This window comes from Scomber scombrus, chromosome 17 (genome assembly GCF_963691925.1).
Source record: "Scomber scombrus chromosome 17, fScoSco1.1, whole genome shotgun sequence".
Lineage (NCBI taxonomy): Eukaryota > Metazoa > Chordata > Actinopteri > Scombriformes > Scombridae > Scomber > Scomber scombrus.
The window spans coordinates 12,249,962-12,272,338 of record NC_084986.1 but is presented as its reverse complement, the minus strand read 5'-3'; the positions used below and the strand labels follow the sequence as shown (position 1 = coordinate 12,272,338).

The 22,377-nt window shown below is 39.0% G+C and overlaps 1 protein-coding gene across 3 annotated transcripts; it reads right to left on the bottom strand.

Annotated features, from left to right (window-relative positions):
• Positions 1-4,219: 4,219 nt before the first annotated feature.
• ehd3 (EH-domain containing 3) lies at positions 4,220-22,159 on the bottom strand. Of its 3 annotated transcripts, none has more exons than XM_062437054.1 (9): positions 20,877-22,159; positions 15,726-15,902; positions 14,547-14,644; positions 9,501-9,642; positions 9,300-9,399; positions 8,506-8,676; positions 7,098-7,262; positions 6,443-7,004; positions 4,220-5,363 (listed from the first exon to the last, which is right to left on the bottom strand). In XM_062437054.1, the coding sequence occupies exons 1-8, from the start codon at positions 21,101-21,103 to the stop codon at positions 6,477-6,479; spliced, it is 1,608 nt and encodes a 535-aa protein (XP_062293038.1). In that variant the 5' UTR covers positions 21,104-22,159; the 3' UTR covers positions 4,220-5,363; positions 6,443-6,476. The 3 variants fall into 3 exon arrangements, with proteins under 3 accessions (XP_062293038.1, XP_062293035.1, XP_062293036.1); XM_062437051.1 differs by having other exon boundaries at positions 4,220-7,004; positions 20,877-21,651; positions 21,878-22,158; XM_062437052.1 differs by having other exon boundaries at positions 4,220-7,004; positions 20,877-21,651; positions 21,899-22,158.
• Between the last annotated feature and the right edge of the window lie 218 nt (positions 22,160-22,377).

Here is a 22,377-nt window from a genome sequence, read left to right as displayed (position 1 = left end):
ATGGGTGTTGTTTTGAGACACTGAGAATTAATTCAAACATATGTTCTAAATCTATGAACATGAAGTATTGTTCACCTAGGGGTCAAACTGCTGGACACAAAACCTTAACTAAAATGTTTGAGTATTAGTTACATACTGCATACAGAAACTTTCCCATTTCAGCAGATATTATGTTTAATATAATGTTTATGATTGAAATTTTGAAAGTGTGAAATAACATTGTAACAGTGTTAGCGGTTCAGTTGAATTAATTATTGGTTAAAAGGCGGTATATATCGGATGTTTCCTGGTCTCCAAACAATAACTCTTGTCTTTCTAAAGGTCAAAGTTCAGACTTGTGTGTTAAGGGTTAGGGAAGCTACAGCAGAATAACTGAGAAATGACAACTTCGGGTAAACATATATATAGAATTCAGAAAATTGGGCTGGTCAGTGCAAAGCGTCTCCACACATCTGTATGTTGTGTATATGTATGTTTTTCTTTTTTAACAGGATGTTCACCTCGTCCATGGCCTCTGATTTAGTCAGGAAGAGGTTCAAGGAATGGCCAACAGGATTCGGACTTAGTTTAACACTCCTTCAGTCACAGGATGCAAACGTGACAGAGACAGTTGACCTGGTATGAACTGTCATTCATTGTTTTTTTTCTCTAAGAAGTTTTTATCAGGATCTAAATCACCATTTTGAATTCCTTTTTTTCAGTAATGATAATTATAGTTATGTAACTCTGTTATCACTGCAGGATGTTCTGTATAAAAACATCTGTTTAAATTGAGAGGTATTTTAAATTGACCATTGCAGATACAGTAGAAACAATGTCTACTCTGATTAAAAAGTGAGTGAATTGAATTGTATCTTGTCCTTTCAGTTGATGTAACGCATCAGTAACAACAAATCTTGACTTTAGAAACTGTCCCACATTTGATTATTCCTTAAATTTGTATTTTGTTTTTTATCAGGCCATGCCGCTCACACTTGTCTCCATGGCAACAAACACAGGGCAATTAACAGCACAGTGTCACCACTAAGCTGACCTTGTGACTACTCCCTCCTCAGGCACACACACACACACACACACACACTCATCAAAGCCATATTGAGTTGTGACTCAATAGTCACATGTGGCTGTGTCACTGCTTCAGCCAGGTGCAATCCTTCAGAAGAGGGGGCTAGGGTTGGGTCGTCATTTCCAGTGGAAAGCTGGTGAGAGATCACGTCCTTGTCGCTGCACAAGCTACTCTTATTGGTTGGTCAGGGTGCCAACAGGGTGGAAAGGGGTCTTGGGGGGGGTCGTTTGAACTTCCCATGAGTTATGTCCTCCTGGTAAAGCTCATCACTGGCAGGTGAAAAGAAGCAGCTGACAACAATAACTGTCACAGAGGTAGCACAGGTCGGTCCACAGCCCTCCTCAGGTCAACAGAGGGGGGGAATACTGGAAATACAAAAGTGAGGAAAAGGAGGGGGAAATCCAGTTTATAGTTATTATTGATTCATCTCTACCTGACATGTCATGAATACATTTACAGTTACAGTTTGGTTGAGATTTTTCCACCTGAGACTGACATCAAGAGTATAATATTTTAGTCAAGACAAGTTAGAATTCAATAAATTAAAGAACAGATCAATGAAAAGTCAATATCATCTGATCATGTGCCAGTCAGCATGGTGCCATATTGCAGAGGTCAACAACAAAGCCTACTGCACAATCTGCACTATGTTGCCCTAAGAAGCTATGTTGGAGAGTATGATAATATACTGTTGATCATTTATACAATTACATTCTTTAAACAATTGTTATGGCAATTTCAAACAAAGCTCACACAGCAATTAGTAATATATAAAGCTAAAGAAACTTTATGATTTTACATCCTTTGCCTATCTATTATACTCTATGTGGTATGATGATGTTCTTTCTTTTAATGACCTTTAAAGACCAATGATTTGTAATTGCGTATGGTCAATATTATCATTTAGGGTGTTTATTTACTTTTTCTTCTTCTCTGCTGCACGTCATACAAAGTTCATCTGCGTAAGAAGACAGTGAGATGTTGCTGAAATCTCTTGTTTTTTTCCTAACTTGTAGTTCAGGATGACGTGAACTTGTTTTTACACAAGTCAGGAAGGTGCCATGTCTGTGTGTGTGATAGTGTGTGTGTGAGTGCATCATCCCCACCCAGTGCTCTGAAGTACCAGTTCCTTTGTGTGTGTGGGTGTACACAGTTAATCCTGATGTATAGCTTCCTCATGCATGCTTCTCCACCAGACAAACACACACATCCATCACATAGATTCACAGCACGCAAACACACACACACACACACACATACCTGCGTTCATATATCACCGTTGACAGGGGTCCAACATTTACAACCACTGACAAACCAGTTCAAGATATACCATGTTTCCTCCTGAAAAGATAAGATACCAGCCAAAGCATTTCAGCTGTCCCTGACTCTTTTTTTCTCTCTGACGCTCTTGCTGTCAGTCTGTCTGCCTCTCACTAGCCTATTTCCAGTCTCTCTTCTTTGTACTGTCTCATTCTTCCTCAACTTCCAGGAAAGACAAAAATACTTTACTTAGAATAGTTGCTCTACACCCGATTTGTCTCAATTTTAGTTAATTTTGTCCTTTTCACTGATCTAGGGAGAGGTCCTGAACACTAGAATGATGCATGCATGCACGCACACACACACACACACACACACACACACACACACACACACACACACACACACACACACACACACACACACACACACACACACACACACACACTTCTTATACTTTAATTACACTAGGTTCTTTCCCTCAAGTGGCCTTTAAGAGAACTAAAGCTAATGTGAAAGTGAAGTTGTGCGACTGAAACCCACACAACATGAGCATGAATATATACAATATATGATAGGGTGTGTGTGTGTGTGTGTGTGTGAGGGTCAAGGTAGGACAGACTGGAAATAGCAGACAAGAACAGAACTTCCTGTGTGAGAGGAGAGAGTGCATCTTCCTTGCATGTGCTGTGTGTGTGTGTGTGTGTGTGTGTGTGTGTGTGTGTGTGTGTGTGTGTGTGTGTGTGTGTGTGTGTGTTTAAGGGGTCTTTGAGTCATCGTCTGAAGGTCCGAGGGAATGCTTTGACTTCCTGCCACACACACACACACACACACACACACACACACACACACACACACACACACACACACACACACACACATATAAATATACATATAAAGTCCCTAGATAATACAGTAATGTACATGGTCCCAGGCTAATATCTCATACATGTTTCCTGTCATTTGTAGCTCCTGTCACATTATGGTCAATGCTGCTGGAGAAGTCCATTTCTCTCAACAGCAATGTGGAAAGTGCACTCGCACATTCACATACTGTTGTTAAAGGTTACAGAGCTCCCTGAACTGAGCGCAAGATAAGGATGAACATCTTGAGAAATAACATGTAGGAATTCATTTGTCCTGATCATACTTCCTCATTGGTTGTAGCTCAATTTTGGAGAATCTCTTTATCTCATTAAAACACATTCTTTACATATATTGGGAGTAGGTGCGTTGCGATGTATTGGTAGTGGTACTGACAGTAACCATGAAATAATTAATCAGTGAAAGAATCCAGCACCTCTTTTATCATTCTTTCCAGTCTTGCTTTCTATATCCTCCTATAACGCCCCACACATCAGTGAGACAGTTATGGTTATAGACTCATTCTCCACCTCCCCTGTAATTTATTTGTCAGAAAAGATATAAAATACACAATAAACCAAGTTAAAGATTAATTTGACTGATGGCTTTTTTTTCTCTATAAACTCTATAGATATCATAATAATATTGTGTTTGTGAATTCTTTTGGACAAGATAATTGTGTGGTGAATATCTGATATCGTGACAGCCCTAGTTGAAAGTTACATTACAATAAAGTTTTTTTGTTTGTTTTATTTAAAAAAAACAAAACTATTTAGGCTTCCACAGTGAGTTTATTAAAATGAAATGATTTATTATATAATTACATTTTTAAATCTTTCCTTCATTATTGAGTTAGTAGTTTTGCCATAGAAGATATCATCTTATCAGATTAAAAGCCTACATTCTACATACTGTATAAACAGTATCTATATCAGATTTTTTTTCTACATTTAGACAAATCTGGGACAGTATCTCAACCAAAGACGGAGATTACTCCTAACAAAAAACAAACAAGTCAGTAAGTGGAGTAAATTCAACTTTATTATACTTTCGGACTGCTGTTTATGTTGACAGAAAAGCTCTGAAATACAGATTCAGCAAAGCATAACCATCTTTAAAAAATCAAAATATGTAACGCCAGTGTTTCCACTTTAGTGTACTGTGTTTAGCAGTAGACAGTCCATGTTGCCATCCATCAGGGTATGAAAACAACTTTTGGAGGACTTGGTTTTGCAGAGAAGCAGCAGCTTGAAAAAGCATCTTTTTTTTTTTTTTTTTTTACATTTTACTGTGTTGATCTGGCTCGTCTATGAAATATGAGCTAGTTGGTGCTTTCAGCGCTCCAGATCACGTGGATGATTTCTCAATCTGTGCTTGAGGAATGCGAGCAGTCTTCTTATGTACATTAGATTCACAGTAACAGCACAGAGACGCACAAGGAGGGACATGAAAGGGCCATAAACTGCAAATATTTCACTTAAGTTAATTCTTGTAGCTCAAATTGTGTAAATACTATCTCATTCATAAAATACATACTCAACATTTCTTATCATATTGGAATCCAAATTTGGTGAGTTTAGTGTTTCAACTTACAACAGCAGTACATACTGGCAGATCGCTATATCAGAACAACACATTTATTACATGTATACAATTTAAATACATGAAACGGAAAGCCAAATTTCCTTCAAATACAAACCAAAAAAAGTTCGGAAAAATGTGTGGTTTAGTGTTCGCTACCATCACAAAGTTGTGATCACTCTCTGAACCGACAGGTTAGTTTAGATTACCTCCAAAAGATGAGAAATAACTGATTAATCAATTTTCAATTAATAACCCTCAGGAAAACTCCCAGCTCAGTAGCCTGTGTAATGTGTAAGACTTAATACATTTACGTTACAAATAATAATAACACTGATCCATGTGGTCATATGAATACATACATACATACATACAATAATCAAGATGTGCCCACACAGAACAATGAACATCTGAACATTCAACATCCTATACAATAAACAATACCCTTAATATAGAGTCATATTATAGTCACAGTATTTTTCAAACGTGTTAATGGAATTCAGAAAATGTTTTAAAAATAATAAAACCCACTTCTTCCCCTGCTAGTTTCACATTGGAGAGACATCTTCTTCCCTTGTTGTCCATCCAGGTGCTACAGTAAATGAAGGTGATGTCATGAACTCCAACCCGCACACAAACATTAACATCAGCAAATCATGTTACACAATGTTTTTAAAAGATGATAATTGATTCAGGCTATTTTCTTTCTATGGTCATTTAAAGGTGTTATACTTCTAGAGCTCTTCTATTTTCTTCTAGTACACCATTCAATCTGTTTGGTGCTCTGTGTGTGTGTGTGTGTGTGTGTGTGTGTGTGTGTGTGTGTGTTTCTACCCTTTTGTATTTCTGTGTATTCTCAAACCACCAGCCAGGAAGTCTTTGTAGTTGTTTAATATGCTGCCATGAAACAAAAGCCACAACACTCAGCCATGCCAGGAGACTGAAACAATTCAGGACCTTGGAGTACAAGAGCAGTGAAATGCTCCGGCTCTCATGAGGAACACTGGTCAAAATGAGTGTATTGATTACTATCCATACAGTTTTAATAGGGATAAACTGTTTATTTGCATATGTATATCCTGGTGCTTCTTATCCCAAAATGATCTGTCTGCTTTCTTCTTTTTGTTTTCACATTGTCTGGTCTCTCCCATTTTCTTCCAGTAGTTTAGATCAACTCATATTTTGCTCTATAAGGCTGTTTCTATCTTTAGACTTCTTAAATTTGCTTATCTTTACTAATTATCATATCAGCTGTCCTATCATCTCCAACACCCATCCTACCTAACAAATCCATATGTCTCCAATTTAAACACGCTGGGCTAAAGACTTGATTTGTGCAACTGACCTGATCCACTTTTTCTACCCTAGTAAAAAGATAATTCAGCACTTTAGAAATGTACTAAATCACACAAAAGTTTGAAGCTAATATGCTAACAGTTGCTTAGCATTTATCAATCTAATTAACATTTGAATGTAACTGAGTATCTCATAGTAATATTTGCCTCCTGAAGGTAATGAAAAACTGCAGATGCTGGATAACAGAGAGCTTGAAGGTTGGGAAGAGGGTATTTTATGTTCAAATATATCCTGCTCATATTTGGACTTTTTCAGTATAATGCTACAAGTAGTTTCCTATTTTAATATTTTCCTCTGGAGGGAGGTGGGGTGTACTTACATGTTTGCGGGGAATGGGGCAAGCTTACATTTACTCAGGTATTTTCCTCTTGGAAGGAGGCAACAGATGTGCTGGCAGATCTGACGGCAGTTCATGTCCCTCCAGTTTCACTTTGATGAGGTGATTGGCCAATGCAAACTCCTCATCGTCAAGCATCCCGTCCTTATCGATATCTGCCAGCTTCCAGATCTTTCCCAGCACTGTATTGGGCAGTTTTGACTTCACCATCTCCTTCTTGGCATTTGCTCCCGTCACCTTCCCGTTGACAGGAGACAATGTGTAGAAAATCTCATCGTAAGCAGGTTTGTCACGTGCGACAACCCACTCTGCTTCGTCGATGCCTTCGCCGGCTCCTTCGCCATAGCCATGACCAAATGGGCCGTTCAAGGTGCCATCAAAGGCACCACCCTTGACAACTGCGTTGGGGCGCTGCGTTTCCTCTTGGCGGACCAGGACCATCAAGCCAGCGATGTCATTGGCTAGCATGTCGTCCACTGCCTCCAGGAGTTTGGGCTTAATGGGCTGGAACTTATTGAGATCCTGAGCTTGAAGTTGGTCCTAGGAGAGTATAGCAGAAAACAAAACAACCACAAGTTAAGGTCTTATCTATCCAAACCTCTATCAGTAATCCCTTTGCTCTTCCATCCTTACCTGCATCTTCTTCAGATTTGGAAAATCTCCAGGTGATATCTGATGTTCTCTTTCAATGCGCTTGTAGATATCTCCCAGGCTGCTGATCAGCTCTTTCTTTTTGTTGTCCTTTCCAAACATAGAAGGCATCTCTTTTTTCAGTGCGCTGATGATGTAGGCGTGGACCTGCATTTGGAGATTGTAGTCAACAGAAAATGGAATTCAATGGGGAACTACGGTCAGCCTCAGTTCAAGTTGCAACATGGCCTCTGGGGACTCTTAACCCTGCTTTAACCAGATTTATCATACAGTAAATCTCTCAGACTAGCTTTTTTGACATCTGTTTTTAATATGAAACTCAAACAAAACATTGAGAAAGTGATGGGAAAACCCATATTTGTTATGTTGCTGTGGTAATCTGTGTGTGTTTGTTTAGTCTGTCATGGTTAATTGGGGACGACTTGTCCAATATAGGACAAAAGCTGTGTCCTCAATAGAGAAGAAAACAGATTTTTGGGTCACTGGTTAAGGTTAGGGTGAGTCTCCATGAAATGAAAGTCTATGTAATGTCCCAGAAAGTGTCCATGATTTGATATGTGTGTGTGTGTGTGTGTGTGTGTGTGTGTGACATGTGTGTGTGTTTTTTACTGCATCCAACTCATGTCCTTGAAGCTCATCAAAAAAGACGCACACACCCTATCACCTGTCAAACAGGAAAACTGCACTCAACTATCAGTTTAGTGTGTGCACATGTACATCCTCTGTGTATTTACTCCAACTACAACAGGCAGCGTGCAGACTGTTGCCTTTCATACCTGACCTCCTGTCTGTAGAGGAAACAGGAAATAATTCACTCAGAGGAGAACAACCACATTTGTCTGGTTCTATTGGTTCTGTGACAGTGACATGCTTTTTCTGTCAAGGTTAACAGCTGTTGGGCGGGAAGAGTGAATCAGTGATGGGAGAGAATAAATAGGAAAACCACAACTTACTGTCAAACAGCAGCAGGAGTCCCATTAATTTAGCTATTTATAAATGTCTAAAAATAAAAACACTGAATGACTTATTTTTATCTCTAAAACAATAAAGCTTGGGTTCAATTCAACCAAATTAAATGCAAACATATGTGTTTAATACAGGTAGGTTTTCCACAACCTTCAGTTAATAAAATAATTGTGAATGAATGCCAATTTAAGGTGAATTTACAAAAAAATTGTAAATTCATTCATGTTTGTCCAAATGGATTGAATATAGAATAGGTACCAAACTTATCTTACTGTAGAACAAAGAAATGTAAGTTAGAGATATTCAACAGTGCTTACTATATCCATCATTAATGACTTCACAGACAACAAGTTACTATATTTCGTTACAGCTGTGCCATTCCATCGCTGGGTGGATGGGTATTTTTATTTCCTGTGGACCTTACCTTGGCTAGTCTGGCTCTCTTGATCAGATCATTGAGTTTTCTTAGGGCTGCATTCCTCGGTAATGACTGAATGTCCTTAAATAAATCCTGTTCCTCTGCTTCAAACAGCTTCCTGTTGTCTGGAATTAACAGAGGGTGTGACCAAAATGAACCGATGTAGACACGAATCACCTGCCAGTAAGGAGACGGAGATGAAATTAGCAGCTGGTGAGACCAAAACAATAGAACAATAGAAAAACGATAGAAACTTTTGACCTTTTGAGGCAGCCACTAAACTAATCAGGTTATTGGAAAGTAACCAATAAAATCTCGAGGGAAAACTCACACATATTCTAATGATGTGCTGGCTTGCAGGCAGACATAAAACAAAAGCAACAGCAGCACACTCAAAACATGGAGGCACTTATTTCAAAAAATGACGATCAACATTTTGGCAAACTGCTGTCCTCAAGATAAAAAACTGCTGTCTGATGCTACAAATCAGGACAGTCTAGCTAAGAAGTTAAGGACCTAAGGTCTTATGCCATGTTTATGTCATAGTTACTGTAATTACAAGTTTGCGACTTGTACATAGTGCTCACATCAATCGCTATATCAAAACCAATCAAATATGGACACCTCATGTGAGCCACAGTCCATCATTTAATGTAATTAACCTACATTTAACAGATATAATGTTATTTTGCCAATGCACAGTATTCTAAACCCTCATATGACCACCTCAGTTACTATACAACGTTCCTGAGTTGCTCACAAGTCCTTAACATAGGAGTCTTTCCATCCATATGACATACCTCAGGGGTGTTGACTATTTTCCCCAGTGACCACATCAGGGCACCGTACACTCTCATCAACTGCTGCGTCTCTATCTGGTCAGCCTTGTTCAGCACAACCCTGAGAACAACAGAACACGGTTGATGTTACGTGTTTTGTGTTACAATTCCATGTTTGCTTTGATTATTAGAAAGTCTCTAAATCAACCAATCTGGCAGTACCTGATCTTGTCTTCATGGTTCTTTAGGGCCTTTATCACCTCTGAAAACTCATCGGAGATGTCCAGCTTGTGGGCGTCAAACAGTAAAATGATCCTGTCCACTCGCTCTGCAAACCACTCCAAGACAGCTGCAAAGTCGTAGCCTGTGAGGAGGAGGAGACGGAGGAAGAAATGGGGGGAATAAAAGGTGGATTTCAGATGAGATGATGGGAGGGTTGAGATAAAAACACAAAGATGACTGTATCAATTTATCTCTCATTTCTTTGTTCCCATCCCATACTGGTGTCAAAATAGCATTAAGGAGCGGCATTTAATTAGACGCATTTGAATCAAAGGTTCAGACAGTTCATGTTCCTGTTGGAGTACAGCTCAGTTGAGTCCGTTTTTATGCTGATGATCAATGCTATCCATATTCCAAGAATGATGAACCTCAACTGTGATGTTGCAATATTTGGCAGAATAAACCATTACAATAGCTTCTGGCCACAGAAGAGGCAATCTGAAGGACGCCCATATTACAACATGTGAGAGAAAAGAATGTCTGTTTACAGATGGAGGCGGTCCTGCTATGGTCCAAACTAAGTAGCTTAAAAATGTGGAGTGAAAACCACAAATTATAAACATTTGGATAGTAAAAAAAAAGATTTTTCATTAACTATGACATGAATAAACTGATTTTTTTTTAGAATTTGTTTTAATGTGATACAAGAGCAATGTCATCATGACCCTGTGAATGAATGAAAACAGGCATGGATTTATGTATGAGTGAATTAATTAATGAATGCTTGGATGAATGGATTAATGACCAAGTCTGTCAGCAGAAGTACATCAGTGACTGCTTTGACTTTCTGTCCCTCACAAGGACAAAACTCACTCTCACCTGCAGAAATTCCACAGAATATGAGAGGAGAACAAAGAACAAAAGGACACAAGGAAGGATTAGTGTGCTTACATGTCCGACCAACATTGAAGGACGCAGAATAAATGGTAAACGTCTAAATGTTATGAGATGGCAACTAGTAGGCATTTGCTGTCAGTTGGTAGTAGGTACTGTAGTAGTTTAATGTTAATTCAGTGACAGATTGCAGCTATGAACATGAAAGATTTTCTCCCATTATATTAAAAAACAATGAGCTAAAAGACACAAATCCTGATTTATAAGAAATCAGATTATTTATATTACACACAAATCTAACCCAGTCTAGTCCATCCTCAAGAGTGTCAGTATACAGACACAGCTGTTATGAAAATCACCCTTTTTACATACTTGCAAAAACTGCTGATTTTGCCACTGTAGCTGCACTGCTGCTCGTGGCAGTAGAAGAAGAGTTATGAATTTCCTGGATGCACTAAGGGTGTATGAAGATCGGCTATGCGTACATGTTAATGTTATGAAATTTCTGATATTTGAGTAAAGTTGACATCAAAATTCAAGGCTCCTTTGCCTATTATGATGAATTATGACAAAATGGCAATGATGTTTTGGAGGAAATTAGTGGTGGAATTTGAATAACCCTTTACTGAATGGAGCTAAAGTTCAGCAGCAGTGACAAGTGACAAGTATGTAAAACAATAAAAATTGTTTTTAGTGGCCTTTCAGTGCTGCATGATCAAAGCTAAGAGGCGACAAAGCAACAGAGGGTTAAGTCAGACAGATACCTTGATATTTCTGATTAGAAAATTGAATTTAGTGGATTCGGTCTTCACACACTTTGCACATGGTGTGGGTGGAAAAACAAGACTGCAATTTTCATAATACTGAACAATTTCAGCTTTTTTTCCATGTGTAAAATAGACATTTTGGTGTGATGGCAGAAAAAGAAAGGTGAAGGGCGAAAGTGGAGTATGAGTATACTATTTGTTTTTTTATGTTGTGGACAACAGTGCTGAACAAAGGGAAATCCTTCTAATAATGTTGGCAGAAGGGCAAAGGATTATCACAGTTATCTATGATTTTCTGGGGACAATGAGCACCACATTACAACGTAGAAATAGTTTGTACTAACATTAGGCCTTGTTGCTAATGGAGCAAAAAAGCATTACTACATTATTAAACAAAGACATTCTCTTAAAAGTAGCACTCAAATCCAGAATGAGGTTGGTTTGGTGTCAATCAGTTTCCTCAACAGCATAATGTGATATATCTGACTAAAATATCCTCATAAAGGTAAGCTAATATGTATTTTTGCCCAATCCATGTGACCAGAGTCTGGTGAAGAACATGTAACAGTCCACAAATTCATCAAAGTCAAGATATCCCTTTATTTAGCTTTTTTGCAGCTGGTTGATGCCCACGTTTATGATTACAGTACCTCCATAAAGACATCTATGTAGGCAGCTATAGCCTGAATACTCCTCCTCTGGACACACACACACACACACACACACACACACACATAAATACAAAGACATGGATGTAGCAATACAGAAATGAAAGAATGAATGGTAGTTTCAAGAATGAGACACGACATACAAATATCATACATAGAAATAACGGATGAAAACATGTAAATGACGTGCAATAAACATGTGGATGAAAATGGGTGAAAATAAAATGAGCACACACACAAACAAACAAAAACTTCACTCTGTCCTTAGAGAAAACACAGCTGTGCTGACTCAGTAGAGATTAAGTATATTTTTTTTAATATCCAACAGACACTGGCAGGGTCACACCTCACTGTGCTGTTTATTTGCTTCGACAGCACGTTCGTTGGACACTTTGGCCAAACAAATAGAAAGCAGAGGTTGAGCCGATGGGTCTGTTTCAATTAAATGACTTCCAAATGTAAACAAAATCTGAAATTCTGCTGGTGCCAACAGCATCTATTCTCTGTTGTTTCTCAACAAGCTGCAGACAACAAAATTCTCATGACAAACATTTCCAAAATCCAGACCCAACCCTGCTATGAAGTAATGTACTTGAACCCAGTGACCAGGACTCGCTTATTGTAGCCTTTGGAAGTTTGTTTACATATTTTATCATTTAAACACCATGAATTTCAAGATAGTGTCCTTGCACAACTTTTATTTGGAACAACAGAGGAAATACTGCCTTGAGTAGGGAGAGAAATGAAATGTAAAAACCTCATTATGAACAATTAATAGTGTTAATATAGTAAAAAACAGCTCTTTATCACTTGTGAATTTTGCTTATGTTTCATCGCACTTTATACCTGGACTGACACAAAATCACATCCAAATGCAAAAACATTTTTACTGGACCAGGATCAACTATTGATAGTACATTAATAAATATTGATTCAACTACCATCACAAGAATGTATCCACATCCATACAGCACCTCTCTTTAATGATATTGTGATTTGTGCATTTAGTGATTACTATAATTCAGTCAACAGAGAAATCACAATGGGCCTTACTCAGCATGAGCAACCAGTAACTTCTGCAAAATTAACATATGTGGTTCTAATAGAGAACAAATAGAACATAGAAGTCAGATAGAGAGAAAAGCAGAAGAAACAAAAACTGAAAGAAAGTCAAAGATGGACAGTCTAAGAAGGAGTGGGTGAATGTGGGAAAGAGTAAATTATGACTGTCTTTAATTATCCTAGCACTTCTGTTTATGTCAGCCGTTGGTATGGCAATGCCACCATTTAGCTTTGGGAATGCCAGCCATCAGACACATATCAGCCTGTAAGAAGAAAGCTGTGGAAAGAAGTCCTGTTTGCAGTTTACACTAAACTTCTAAGTATAATTAAAAATCATACAGCTTTATCTGACCATTTCTTTCTGTATTAGATGAATGATGAATGTGTTTTTATGTGAATAAATGTGATGAGTTCATTGAAATAGTGTCATTATCAAATTAAACAGCCCTAACAATTTAATTATTCCTTATGGAACTCCATATGTTTTTCCATCTCATAGTGGGAGAATTTATTAGTCTGGCTTCAGATCTCTGAATCGCTGCATTTAATGATTCAAATAGAATATAAAGCAATTCAGTGTGATTGTCAGATTATCAGAATTTATATACTGCTATAAGCAGCTAATAAAGGCATTTCACTCTGAAGCCAACAGGGACATACTTCTGTTACTTCTGCAACCACAATTTTACTTAAGTAGTTTTTCCAAAATGATCAAAACAACGACAAAGGTTTCTTAGTTACCTGAACTTTTTAACAACATGATACATTTCAAATACAGTATATCCAGTGATGCAGGGATGTTTCCAGAATGTTGTCCAAAACATACAGCAGAGCTGCAACCAACAACGTGACGAGGAATTTGTTTTTGCAGTAGAGCCCCTACAGCTATTTGAAGTGTGATCAAGGGAGGACTTTTTTTTTTTTTTTTTTTTTTTCTTTTTTTTTGGAATAGTACTTCGGTAGCATTTTCTAGTTTTTAATTTTTGAGTTTGAATACAGTTGTTGCAACTTTCAACAACATACAGTTCCAGTCAAAAATTTGGACCTTCACATCCCCTTTAATGAGAAAATGTGTCCAAACTTTTGACTGGTAATGTATGCGTGTATGTGTATTAGTCCTCTTAAATCTGCAGCTGTTTGTTAAAATTGTGTGAAGATTTCAGTGCATGAAAGGGCAAATACACATTGTGTTTTTCATGTTTTAAATAATAAAATACAAAAATACAGAACCATGTAGAGTTACATTTGAACTGTGGGCATGCTTTTGTATGTGTACATATGTGTGTGTGTGTGTGTGTGTGTGACAGCTCATTGAAAGCTCATCTTTTTGTTGCCGCTTCCCGTTCTTTGAAATGAATGAAGCATAATCCTCCTGATAGCTAAAAGCTAAAATAAACACACACAGAGAAATGCTGACATTGTAGTTCAGACTTTAGTGGGACACGGGGTCCGCAGCTGAATGGGTCCAGTGAACGAACACACACACACACACACACACACACACACACACACACACACACACACACACACACACACACACACACACACACACACACACACACACACACACACACACACACACACACACACACACACACACACACACACTAACATAAACAAGGAAGATGAAAGTGTGAGATGAGAGTGTGTTTTACCTCGACTGATTCTCTGTTTCTCTCCTGACAGAATCCCTGGTGTGTCAATCACGCTGATGCTTTCCAGCACTGGATTAGGCAGTTGGGCACACACAAACCTGCACACACGCAAAAGGAGGAGAGGAGAGGAGAGGAGAGGAGAGGAGAGGAGAGGAGAGGAGAGGAGAGGAGAGGAGAGGAGAGGAGAGGAGAGGAGAGGAGAGGAGAGGAGAGGAGAGGAGAGGAGAGAAGAGAAGAGAAGAGAAGAGAAGAGAAGAGAAGAGAAGAGAAGAGAAGAGAAGAGAAGAGAAGAGAAGAGAAGAGAAGAGAAGAGAAGAGTCAGGACAGAAGTGTAAAATGTTCAAATAACAAACATTATTCAACACGAGACATTTCCTTCCCCCTCTCTCCTCCTTCTCTTCTATCCCTCGCTCTCTTCTTTCAGCTGTATAAATACGAACAGCGGTCATCCTCAAAGTGAACCCCTCTAATCCCCACTGACAATCACTGTTTCTTTTGTCTCCTTTCAGCAGTGGTGGGCCCTCACAGTGAGGACACTACCGCAAGAGCAAATAAAAGAGTTTTTGGCAGTTTTCCTTTTCCAGAAGGATGACTCTGCAAAGATGACCGTCACACACACACACACACACACACACACACACACACACACACACACACACACACACACACACACACACACACACACACACACACACACACACACACACACACACACACACACACACACACACACACACACACACACACACACACACACACACACACACACACACACACACACACACACACACACACACACACACACACACACACACAGACACAGAGAGAGCCATTAACAGAGGAAAGCCTGACCAGTGAGCAGAGGGAAATTCAATCACACAGGAATGTAGAGCTGCAGTGTGGATTCTCACTTCTACTCTCGCTCTCTCTCAGTCTTTCCCCTCAATGTTTACATACTTCACTTAAGTATATAACATTAAGTCTGTTCAGGAAGCACACCTGTGAGGATATTTGATAGAATCTGCCATCAAAGCATTTCAGCTAGCTTTTTGAACATGTGTGTGTGTGTGTGTGTGTGTGTGTGTGTGTGTGTGTGTGTGTGTGTGTGTGTGTGTGTGTGTGTGTGTGTGTGTGTGTGTGTGTGTGTGTGTGTGTGTGTGTGTGTGTGTGTGCGTTTACCTGTTGAGGAATGCGTTTCCAAATGCGTTCAGCTTTCTGAAAGGCTTCTTGGGGTCGACCACTAAGGCATTGCCGGGGATGACTCCCTCTGTGTCACCGTGCATCACCGCGATGAAGGAATCTGTGGTGGGTTCGGGGCCAATCCGCATTCCGGGAAAATCCTGCTCCAACAGGTAGCTGTAGGAGATAGCAAGACATGGCGTTGGACAAAAAAGAGAGATTAGATGTCTTTGATAAATTATACAGCATGTAAGAATAAATCAACCATACGTAAATGGCCTTTTTGTTGTGTCAGAGTAATCCCTAAAGAAGATGCTATCTGAGTTATTGAATTGAATATTGTAGAGGCATCAACTTTTATAAGGATTTGCCAGGGAGGAAAGGGATGTTATGCGAATGTATGATGACAGATATTGTGTACGATATATCCATTTAAGGGTTACTGTGACAAGAAGTAATCCTCAGTGTCAACAACTTGTTGTTGGCATGTTGCTTAAGGGCCTTAGATCAGTTTTATAATTTTCATCAGTTGACTGAATCCCTACATTCATCTGTAGACATTAAGACTGATGCTGCCTGCCTTTTTAAGTGATTATTCAAACAGGAAATTAGTCTGGAAGGTAAGACGCAATGCAAGAATCGCCAGGTCTGCTTTGAATTAGACACTGCTGGAACAAAGATTAAGAGAGTTTTGTATCACATGTGCTGGATGCACCTACTCCAAAATCAACAGCTGATCACATGGAGCAAATAAGAAGTCTTTTTGAAGTAGAGTTTTGTGGTCAGGTAAGAACAAGATAACACTCATTTTCCAGATGTGTAGTTAAATGTGTTAGTTGGAGAAAAAATGAAATCACAGAGAGCACAGTGGCTGCTCTCAGGAACGATAATGACAGCGCTACACTCTTGGACTCTCTTTTTGAAAAGTAATGATAAATCTGAAAGCTTAAATCAATATTATCCAGCAATTTTGGACCCAATTGATTGAATGACTCAAGATGATGACTCACTGCTCTGTGAGGCTGTGCACGGTGGTGGTTAGAGCTAAATGCTAACGTCAGAATGCTCACAGTAAGAATGCTAACATGCTGATGTTTGGCAGGTATACTTTTTACAATGTTCACCATTTTAATTAAGAGTGTGTTATGCTAACTTTTGTTAATAAGCATATATAGCTGCAGCTGATAGGGATTACATGAGTTTAGCAGGTATAAGGTTAAAAGAAAAATCTAAGAAATAAACAAACCTAATGAAGGCACAAGAGGAAAAATTAAAAGGACCACCAAAGTGATTTAAAAGTCCAAGTCATCATGATGGGAATGTGTAATCAAGTTTAATGGAGGTCCATCCAGCTGTTGAGACATTTTACTACCATAAACCTTAAATGTCGACCTCATGGTGGTGCTACAGGAAAAGTCACTGCATCACAAAGTCATTCGGATTCATACTCTTGGGAACATTAATATTTACAAAACTTCATGGCAATCCATCCAATATTTTTTGAGATATTAAAGTCTTGGACCAACTGACTGCCAGACCGACCATCAAACACACCAACGCTGCCCAAAGCAATGCCACCATCCTGGCTAAAAATAATTTTTCAATGACTAAATAAGGCTCAAACTGGGAGTTAAATTCTGACTCCATAGAAAATGTGCAGACTTAACTAAGAAGACATATGTGCAGGAATTTGGTTGAGCTCCACCTAATCTGACAAGGTGAATGGTTAAATAAACTACCTTGTCGGGGGTTTGCTTGCTCAATGATGATAAGAAACAGCTGAATGAGGTCAAAAAGGTTAAAGACAGGCATTCAAACATTGGATTATATGCATGTATGTTTTTTATCAAGCAGATTTTTCAGGGAAGCCCACAATACATTTTTCAAATAACTCATATTGGTTCATTTTTTCAGATTTACAGCACATAAGTATTTTGTTCAATGTAAAACTAAAGAAAACTGTTTAACCTCAGCTGCCACTGTTGCAGCACAGCTGAGTTACAACTTATGTGTTTAAGGTGTGAAAGGTTGAGTCCTCAACATGTTAATTCAGTGACATCACATGTTGCGAATTTGTGAGTTTGTGTTCAGTTTCGCGGTCTCAACAATGTGAACAGAGATTTAGACGAGAGATTTACAGCTAAAAAGGGTGATAAATTTTAAATGCGAGTGTGGGATGTGTATGCAATTTAACTGCTAACAGATGTAAGGATGGTTATACATCTTCTTCACCACACACACACACACACACACACACACACACACACACACACACACACACACACACACACACACACACACACACACACACACACACACACACACACACACACACACACACACACACACACACACACACACACACACACACACACACACACACACACACACACACACACCTTCTCAGAGGAGCTAGCAGTGCCTGGTGGAGCCATCTCTTTGCACAAGTGTCTGTGTAGTGTGAGTCCTGCCTGCCTGTCTGTCTGTATGGAGGTTGTTCAGTGCATATTCACAACCATGTGCATCTACCAGTTTACAAGTCTGATAATATAGACATATAGACATATATGTGTATGTGTGTGTGTGTGTGTGTGTGTGTGTGTGTGTGTGTGTGTGTGTGTGTGTGTGTGTGTGTGTGTGTGTGCGCGAATTTCACAGCCACATATCACCTCATATGCATGCTGTGTCATTTGTCAGTTATCACTTTCTGTGCATTTGGACCTGTTTATTTCCTGCCACAAAAAGTGACTGAACCTCAAAGTTACAGCTTTAAGTTTAAAGCAATAAAAACATCCTAAAAATCTACCACTGAGTAATGAAAGTACAAGATTTTGATCTTATGACATTACCAAAATGTGTCCGATTCACCTTGACGGAAAAACCTACTCTGAGTATAATTTGCTCTTTGACAGCCCTAAAAAAGTGAAATGTGGAACCAAGAGGAAAATCAATAAATTCAAAAATCAAATAAATGAAGACAAGCTTAGATTACTGACCTCTGAATGACCGATAAAGTGCAGAGACTGTTTTACCCTTCATCAGCATCTCCTCTCTCCATCGTTTGTTTTCCCTTTCAGTTGCCTCACTCATTATTTTACATTTTATTCCTTTTAAAATTCACATCAAGTTAAATATGATTTTAATAAACATAATTATTGTGACTTTCCCACTTTAAACAAATGGACAAATCATTCTTTGTTTGTCATCATATCTGAGCTCATCTGCACCTGACCCACTGACAGAAGTAGCTCCTGTGATTGAAATGAAAGAGCTGCTGTGACTGCAGCAGCTCTGACCGAGGGTTACTCAGCATTTTGTACATTCTGCATCTTACTGTAACAATGTCGGTGATGTAGGGTCAAGCTGCTGACTTGGGGGTGGGGTGGGGGCGGGGGGTGCGATGGTGTTGTGTTGTCATCACTGAAAGACTGGTGAAGAGGAAGAGAGAAGGACAGGGAGAGAGTAGAGAAGAGGAAGAGAGAGACAAGGGATGTCTGCGCTGTGCTGTCTTATAGCAGGAAGTCACTAACAGCACAGCATCCTCTCTGTGGCTTTCAAAGGCTTGACCAGCTAATTACCTACAATGCTCTGTAAGTGTGTGTGTGTGTGTGTGTGTGTGTGTGTGTGTGTGTGTGTGTTTTCGTGTGTGTAAGTGTGTGTGTGTGAGAGAGGCGCAAGCCATTAGTAGCAGCCTTACAGCTTAAAAGAGTCCCGACACCCAGCTGTGAATATCTCTCTCTCACACACAAATGAATATACACCGATACCAGAAATTCCCCACCTCACAATCTCTGATCAAACAGAACACATATATATATTTATATATATATGTACATGATAATATTAACTGTAATAAAGCAGTCAACAAAAAAATATTATTACAGCTGAAATGGCACTAAAGGACTTTAACCCCTAAAACAGGTACAAGTGGAAAATGACGTGAACATTTCCAAAAAATATTTTAAAAATATTTTGGATGTTATGAGTTGTATCTCCACCAGGATACTTTGCCCCTATTAAGGTATAAATTGCCTGTTTAAGGATTAAGTGAGTGCAACAGTGTGGAGGATTTAACTCCCATATCAAACAGCATACAATCAACCTTTGCTAACGAGCACAGAGTGTACACTCCAACAAGAAGTTGATTTTATATGCATCATAAATTAATGCTAACATTATTATCATTATGATTATTATTATAATGTTTGTGTAATAAAGATTAAATCTAAGCAGAAAACTTATTTACCAGACTGACCATTTAAAATAATGTTGATTTTGGGAGTTTAACCAATTTAATTGAAGAAAAAAACATCCAAGTTTTTATACTCTTTCTTCATAAGGTGCAGGGTAAGGAGAAATCCCTGAAACCTCCTGCACCTCAGGTCTTGCCAGCTCTGCGTTACATAAGACTTTAGGCTCCTACATCCACTCTGTACCCATCTGTGCGTCCATCTGCTCTGCCACTTTGTCGTCAGTCTGGAACTTTCTGCCTGTCTTGTAACTTACTAACTTACTTCACTGATTGCCTGTTCAGAAACTATCATTCACGGACATCTGGCAGATCTAGCATAGTGGCTGTTTTGGTATTAATGATAACTTAAATAAACTTAAATACGGCTTTTTGCTTAATTCTGAAATGTAACTCTAAAACAATTACTTGCATTGACATATTTGGCTTCCTAATTGAAAACACAAACATTTCATGGCCCTAGTACAAAGTAAAGATAATTTAATAAGTCTCATAAAGACTTATAATTTAATAATTATAAGTCTCAAAGACTATAATATAAAATGATATACATGCATACTGTATGTACACACACCTCTTCAGGGAGGACTGATGTGCCTGGTAGAGCTGATCTTACTGTTATTTCTCCTTTTTATGTTTGGTTTTTATAGTTTGCAGCAGCAACTCTATTATGTTCAAAAGCAATTCACTGTAAGACCATTGCACTCTTCTTCTTCACTTTTGCTTGAAAAGCTGCTTCACTACTGAAGCTCAGAGAGGCAAAAGTCGGTTTGGGTGTGTCAACCTCTCCCTTTCTATCTTTCTAGAGGCCTCTGCTTCATGTGTTTGTATGGGACCCCCCTTTTCATATAGTGCTCTTCAACAATATGTATGCATCATGGCAGTGTGTGTGGTTTTCTCACCGTATGAAGCTCGTCTTGCCAGTAGAGTACTGTCCCACCAGTAAGACCATGGGTTTGTTGTCAAAGTCAGCATCCTCCAAGGCCGGGGAGTGAAACTCGTGGAACTTGTAGGACTCCTCCAAAGGCAAGAGTTTGGTTTTGTAGAGTTTCTTCAGTCCATCACTGACCGTCTGAAAGACCTCTGGCTCCTTCTTCCTCCTGTCGTCGGTCCCAAGCCAGCTGAACATGGTTTCTGGTGGCTGATTGTTAAGAGTTGTCTGGCCTCCAATAGGTTCAAGTGATCAAAAATGCTGCTCGTTGATGAGCCAGACAATATGAACAAAAAAGATTTTAACAGCTCCAATTTAAATGCAGCTATAATCTGCACTACAGTTTAAAGATTTATGTTTTCTAAAAGTTAATAAACTTAAATCCAAACACACTTAATGTGTCTAATTGGTGATACAGGGTCAGATGAAAATTAGATTTAGTTCAATTAAAAAAACTTCTGGTTCACCTTTAAATCTAAATAAAAGGGTTATTGAAATTTGACAGGACAAAACACTGAAAAAATATCTTCTCAAAAAGATTAAGTGTTTTTAAAAGGATGTAAAATTAGATGTTTGTTGTCACATCTGTCCCAGGACACAAACACAGGGGTGAAAGTCAGGTTGTTTGTCCTGCTCTGCTGAATGGGTGGTGACTGTTGTTGTTCTTTGTGGTGATATTGATGTTTGGCCTCACGTTTTATTCAGCCCAGTTGAAAGCTATTCAAGGCTTTTGTCTCCAGGTCTGTCTAAAATAAAAACAAAATAAAAATCTAAATCGTGTCTATCTATGAGAATTTAAACCTGACCCATCAATTGCATGCATCAAATGCATCGAGTCCATCGGTCCTCCTTAAAATCCAGGCCACTATATTAATGTTCCTGTGCCGGATTAGACACACTGCATTCAGTGAGTTTGTTTTTGTTGACCAGTCTAGCTTAGTAAACAAACCGGGAAAAAAAAACTTAATTTACCCTGCTCATCACGTTTTATACCGCTATTCAATGTCGTCCAGGAGCGAGCAGAGGAATCCCAAAAATGATGCACCGAGCTGCAGAGACCGTTATTGTTGAACCGCTCCCGCTTTCCGACACACAAAACCAACAAAAACCTCTTCAAGGTAAATTATTTTTTTCTGCTGTGTACGAGTCAGAAATAAGAGTGCCGGTGGTTATTAGCTGTCACAGCGCGGCGCTGGATGTAGCTGCAGCTGATGCCCTGCAGCTCAATTTAAATGCCGAGTCGAAGGAAACCTGAGCCCGGCGGAAGTGCCCAAAGACTGGCAGCCAGACACAGAACGGTCCCGCCCAACGATGCAGGAGCTGGAGCCGGCCGGAACGGGAGTTCTTTTTCCTAAGACAGCAAAGGCATCACCCGCTCTACGCTGCTTCTGATTGGCTTACACTGATACTATTACTCTAATACTAACCAATCACAACCAACCCAACCAACGCAGGCAAAGAAACAAGCCAAT

Excerpts from the sequence above, each read along its gene's own strand:
- ehd3 (XM_062437054.1), bottom strand. The coding sequence starts at position 21,103 with ATGTTCAGCTGGCTTGGGACCGACGACAGGAGGAAGAAGGAGCCAGAG. Across the intron at positions 9,643-14,546 it reads GAAACAGAGAATCAGTCGAG|GCTACGACTTTGCAGCTGTC; the intron begins GTAAAACACACT and ends TCCTCCTCACAG. Across the intron at positions 9,400-9,500 it reads AACCATGAAGACAAGATCAG|GGTTGTGCTGAACAAGGCTG; the intron begins GTACTGCCAGAT and ends TGTTGTTCTCAG.